The 6,000-nt window shown below is 41.4% G+C and overlaps 1 protein-coding gene across 1 annotated transcript; it reads right to left on the bottom strand.

The window, feature by feature from the left end:
• Positions 1-2,723: 2,723 nt before the first annotated feature.
• LOC149656736 (uncharacterized) lies at positions 2,724-5,509 on the bottom strand. Its single transcript, XM_089844613.1, has 6 exons — positions 5,431-5,509; positions 4,940-5,226; positions 4,844-4,863; positions 3,961-4,234; positions 3,621-3,907; positions 2,724-3,570 (listed from the first exon to the last, which is right to left on the bottom strand). Exons 1-6 carry the CDS (start codon positions 5,507-5,509, stop codon positions 2,724-2,726), a joined length of 1,794 nt encoding a protein of 597 aa, XP_089700739.1.
• Positions 5,510-6,000: the final 491 nt, after the last annotated feature.

A 6,000-nucleotide genomic window follows, 5' to 3' on the forward strand; every position in this document is an offset into this window, starting at 1 on the left:
GTAGAACCATAAACTTATGATCTACCATTAAGTTTCTATGACTAAAGTGAACTAGTCTGTCTGTCACCCTGCAGCCTATAATGCGTGATTCCGTCTTACCCTCAACCTGGTATAAAATATACGAGATATTACTGCGGTGAAAGCCTTCCCTTTAGTGTTCTTTAAGTATGAAACACGAGGGTTGAGTAAAAAACAAGTTGGGAAACCAAAATAAACCTCTCCGTGTCGAGACGCCATTAAGAGGCTTTTCTTAAAAAATTAAATAAATATGATTGATATTAATTATTTTAATCGTCAGTAATTTAAGAAACGTTTTTCCTAAAATAATTCAAAACATAGCTGTTGTTGACGTTTGAATTCAAGCGTATGCCTCTTTAAATATTTTCGGAAATTTAGGGTATATAAGGCGATTGATTCACTATGGCCTAAACGATAAGAAAACCCGCAATTGCGTGAGCTTTCGGTGGAGGCCCTGCCATTGTGAGGCTGGATGCTTCTCGTAACCGTAGCCGATCGTCGCGTACATTTCAACCCTAACGATGATAATGGTGGAGAAGCCAACGTTGCTTTCTGTGAACTGCGAACGCGGTCCGGATATTGCATATATACGTTTGCTCCGATTTGCCAACTGCGAACGCGGTGACAGACACACACAGATACGTCCAGTATAATACCTCGCCGTGACGTCATCGTCACTCGGAGCGGTGAAAAGCTTTCCTTGATTTCTGGCGAGGTTTTCGTTCAGTAATTTTCTCCCCCAAAATAGTCTATACAATAGCATATGTTAGCTGAATAAACTATGATAAAAATGTTTTTGTCTCTTGACCTGGTTTTTATTTTTCGAATCTTAAAAACATCAGTAAAATTAAGATGGAATTTGCCTGTGTCCCTGTTAAAAAAAAGAAAAACACGGACGCCCAATCTTTATTAGGAACTGACGTAAAAAGGGGGCATAAGACCAGGATTCGAATTAAAAAAAACTGCGGGTTTTATTGGGTACTTTGTGACGGTACGAGCTCAAGGTGTACCGCGCGCGTTACACTGCACGTAAATAAACAGGATGTACGATTTTTCTATTTTTCCCCCGAGTTTAACCATCAACGGACCGCAAAAGTCAATGCCAATTATCGAAAAGGGGGGTACTTCCTTTATCCTATCCTTAGGTAAAAATCCCATATCCGTGTCGCAAGGCTTAGCGTTGAACTTTTTACATTTGTAACAGCTTGTTACTACATGTTTTAATAATTGCTTTCCAGCAATTATCCAATATTTTTCACGTGATTGCGTCACAGTGGCCTGGATGCCTTCGTGATTTACTTGCTCATGGCTTCGTAACATGAGCAGGTGAGCCAATCTTTCTTTTTTGTGGAGAATAACCGGGTGTTTTATGGCATACCTGAATTCAGCCTCTTCTATTCTCCCGCCGAGACACAATAACCCTTGGTCGTTTAATTTTGGATTGAGTGACAAGATATTTGACGTTTTGGTTAGCAGTTTCTTTTCTTGAAGCGCTTTTATTTCTTATTCATAAGACGACATTCGGACATCCTTGATTAATTTGATTTCCGCTCTTGAAATTTCATCCGCTGTTATTAGGCCGGCGTTTTTCTTTCCTTATTTGAATCGGTACATATAGGCTATAATTCTGATAATTTTGTCTAGTCTATGATTTCCAAAATTCCTGTTTTTTGTCTAACTACGACTGTCATTACGACTTTTCTCCTTTCTTTCTCCACGCCTTCTATTTCCGCGCCTTTCTTGTTTTCTACGGGCCACTTGGACTCGTCTTCCGTAAGCCAAGAGGGTCCGTGCCACCAAAGAGTATTTTCTTTTAAATCCTTTCCTTTGATACCACGAGTTGGCAATTCGCCCGGATTTTGTTTTCCAGGGCAGTGGGACCAATTTTGTGGATCCACTAACCCTTGTATCTCCGCTGCCCTGTTTTGAACGAAAGGTTTCCAGATCTTGGCTGGGCTTCTTATCCAAGCCAAGCATGCTTCTGAATCCGACCACATTTTTATGGGAATTTCCTGGTTTTCAAATATCTTTGCCACGTTTTTGGCTAAACGTGCTCCTAGCAAGCAGCCCATGAGCTCCAATTTTGGAATTTCGAGCCTTTCGTCCTTTAGAGGAGCTACTCTACTCTTTGCCTTGACGAAACTGACGTGAATTTGATTGTCTGACGTCACGAACCGCAGATAAACGATGGCCGCGTATGCCTTTTTGCTGGAGTCCGTAAAACAGTGAATTTCTTGTTTTATGGTTTCATTTTCCGGTTGGAAGTAGCATCGAGGGATCTTGACTTCCATCAAATATTTCATTTCCTTGTGCCAGCTCATGAAATTTTCTCTTAGGTTTTCAGGGAGCTCTTCGTCTCATTTTAATTTTTATTCCCATAGACCTTGAAAGATTATTTTTGCCCGTATGGTATGTGGCGCGAGAATACCGATGGGATCAAAAATCTCAGCGACAGTGCTGAGGAGAGTTCTTTATGTAATTTTGTTTTCCGGCGACATCTTGACTAATTTTTCTACGTCAACTGATAGCGCATCGGACTTTGGGTCCCAGACGTAGCCCAGTATTTTTTGAACCTTTGATTCCGATTCTCCGCTGAATTCGATTTTCGTGTTTGGATCCTCAGTTTCATTCTTCCATATTTCTCTTAAACTGTCGGAATTCGTTTGCCACTTCCGCAACTCCATTTTTGCGCCCGCCATAATTTTTTACGCAGATTTTGATATTTCATACGTGCTTTGGAAGTCGTCCTCTCCTCCCGCGAGGTCATCGACGTACAAGCTTTCATTCTGAATTTCGAAGGCTTTTGGTTCCGTTTCCTGGTATTTTTTAATATGGGCTTTCACGGTGGCTGCCAAATGGTACGGGCTTGACGGGACGCGGAATGGTACCCTTGCCATGCGCATAACTTGAAATTCCTTTAGATTTAATTTTCCATCTTCTCTGATCCACAAGAAACGGACCGAGTCTCTATCATCCGAGTCCAATGAAACTTGTAAGAACGCTGTGGTGATATCGGCAACTATGGCAATTTTCTTCACTCTGAATTTTAAGAGTAACTGCAGCATATCGGGGTTTAAGTTTGGACCGCTGCTGAGACAGTCGTTGAGCGAGGGTGCTCCATGGGCGTGGCTTGATGCGTCGAAAACGACTCTTAATTTTGTAGTCAAACTTTCCAAGCGTACGACCGGCTGGTGGGGTACATAATACGTTCCAGGCTTCTTGTTTCCAGGGTCCAAAACTACTTCCGCGACGCCTCGTTTGATTTGGTCGTCGATTATAGCTATATAATCCGCGTAAAGTTCGGGTTGTTTTTCGAATTTTCGCGCCAATCTCTCCATTCCTTTGGTAGCTATAGCTAAGTTGTCGGGAAGGGCTTCTTTCTTTCTTATTAACGGAAATTTAACCACGTAGCGTCCGTTTTCCTGCTTGATATCTTCCTGGAAGGTTTCTAATATTTCCAAGTTGGTAGGATCACTTGGTTTTTCTGTGATTCCCATTCCTTCGAGATTCCAGAAGGACTCAACGACTTTGGAGATGTGTTTTTCGGTTAAACTGAATTATAGACGCAGACCGCGTAAGTTCCGACGGCGATGTTGCCCAACTTTACGGGACCTTGAATAGTCCAACCGAGGGTCGTTTCCACGGCGACTAATCTTTCGGTAAAACGCTCAATTTTTCCTGTAGCGAATTCCCAATATACGTCTCCGCCGATTAGGATTCCAATTTTTATCATTTCTGGCGTTTGGCCACTAATTTCGTCTGCTAATTGATAACCTTTTTTCTTTTCTTGGCATTCTATTTTCTGGACCGTGCTCGAATTTCGTGTGGCTTCACCTTCGCAGATATACGGTACTTCGACAGCGGCGATCTCGATTTTTTCTCCTTCAAGCTTCGCGTTTTTAAGAGTAAGCTTCACAATATTTTGGATATTTCTTCACTGACGAAGCTACCTTGGCTTCCATTGTAGAGAAGACAGCGAACTCGCATTTCCCGGTGGGTTGACGGATTTCCAGCCACCGCTTGGGCTGTTTGAAGTAAAACCGATCTTTCACACGTGACCGAATTGCTGTTCACAACTTGTTTTTCTACGTCTTGCTTGCAATTATTTTTCTTATTCGCGTTGTTTTTCTCGCACAAGGCCGCGTTATGATTTAAATTGTTACAGATTTTGCACGTTTTGTAGGGCGAAGTGCAATCTTTTGTTGGGTGCCCGAATCTAAAAACAAATTTCACATCGCTCGTTATCTTTAATGGGCTTTATTTTTTCCTCCAACCCGAAGTTGGTGCAGTGTGACGTGTGATGCGTTTGCTCTTTGCAAAATATACAATACGGGCCTCTGTTTCTTGAGGCGTTACCTGAGGAATTACTTTTAATTTGTGACGTAAGCACTGACGCGCTAGCCCTATTTGGCTTATTTTCGTATTTTTGTTTTGGTTTTGCATTTTCATGCACAGTTGGCTTCACAGAGTCGCCATACATACTACCCAAAAAGCGACATGTTTGCCTAGATTCAACCTCTGTCCCCAAAAATTCAAGCATCGCTTCCGCGTCCCATTAGGCCGCGACACCCTTTTCTTTTGTAAATTCTAACCTCATATCTTTGGGTATACAACTTAATAATTTTGGACATAAGTATAACCCGTTTTCTGATTTATGAATTCCTACCGATTTCAAACTTCTAACATGCGTGTCCGCGATATTATATAAATTTTCTAAAGCGACCAAATTCTTAGAGCTTTCTACAGGTTTTAAAGAGAATAAAACCTTCATGTGGCTATGCGAGACCAGTTCGTCTCTACCGAATTGGTTTTTTAATATTCTTACGGCTTCATCATAGCTTTGATCTGAAGGTTTCATTCCCGATATTTATCTTAATACTTTGCCTCCAAAATAGGACTTAAAGTAGCTGAATTTCTGTACCTTTTTCATGTTGGTCTTGGAGTCGACGACGCTTTCGAAGTTGCTCCAAAATCCTGTCCATTCCGTGGGGTCCCCGTAGAACTTTTCGACAGTCAAGGGTGCCAGCCTGGCTTCTTGAGTCGCTTGTAGTAAGGTGATTAAATCCTGTTGAGTGGCTGAGGACGCTGGATTGGCAGCCGTTGACGATGATGCAATGGATAGTTGGTCGTCGAGAACAATTCCCGCCTTTTTTAAGGCCCTCGTCACTTGGTTTTTGATGAGTTTGATTTCAGTTCTGTATTTTTCGACTGAGTCCAATTCACTGGCGAGTTCCGTTTCATCACAACCGTCCGCGAGCGAATAAATTACGGCGTTTAAATGTTCCAGAGCCGATTATGTTAATTCCAGGATAGCTAATTGATCCTCAATATCGTCAGAATTAATTACCGTGGCTTTAATTAATTTTTGAAGCTGATATATAGCCGTTGTTGTGTTAGCGCGAACAGTCTTGCGCGATGCTCTTGGTTTCTTTAATTCCGTCGCGTCAGCTAAGGCTTTCGCGATTTCTTCTGGCGTTTGATTTACCGCCATAATTGTTTATTGTTTAATTTTTAAATTTGTAACTTTACCGTTTTGGGTCCATTTGGGTCCGTAAACGAGTTCACTTGCACTTTTGTTTCACGCGTTTAAATTAATCCTTTTGGGTACGCGCTCGCGTTTCAATCCTTTTGGGTACGCGCTCGCGTTTCAATCCTTTTGGGCTTGTTAACGCGTTTTTGGATTTTGTCCAATTTTAGTCCTTTGTTTTTTAAAAACCGAGTGTTTTTCCCGGGTTTGCAATGCACCATATAGAAAATCCTTATACTTTTGGTTGGGATTTCTAGGGTATTCTTTTTTGCTCTTGGGAGAGACTTAATTATTTAATAAACGTACTGACTGAAAAAATACGCTTAATAATTCTTTGTTTAATTATTTTAATTTTTTTCTAAGTGTTTTTTCTCCATTTGGGAGAGGGTTGAGAAAACTCGAGAGCGACTATCCTTGTTGACTCGTGTAAGCATTCTGGTTTATTTTTCAAAAGC

The sequence above is a fragment of the Phalangium opilio genome, unplaced genomic scaffold (assembly GCF_054372755.1).
Source record: "Phalangium opilio isolate 3A_F unplaced genomic scaffold, DU_Popi_V2 ptg000077l_1, whole genome shotgun sequence".
NCBI classification, from domain to species: domain Eukaryota; kingdom Metazoa; phylum Arthropoda; class Arachnida; order Opiliones; family Phalangiidae; genus Phalangium; species Phalangium opilio.

What these genes read in the sequence shown, in the direction of transcription:
- LOC149656736 (XM_089844613.1), bottom strand. Translation starts at nt 5,509, where the DNA reads ATGGCGGTAAATCAAACGCCAGAAGAAATCGCGAAAGCCTTAGCTGAC. An exon ending in AAAGAAACCAAGAGCATCGC is followed by an intron (nt 5,227 to 5,430) that starts GCAAGACTGTTC and finishes AATTGGACTCAG; the next exon opens with TCGAAAAATACAGAACTGAA. An exon ending in CCAAGACCAACATGAAAAAG is followed by an intron (nt 4,864 to 4,939) that starts GTACAGAAATTC and finishes TGAAACCTTCAG; the next exon opens with ATCAAAGCTATGATGAAGCC.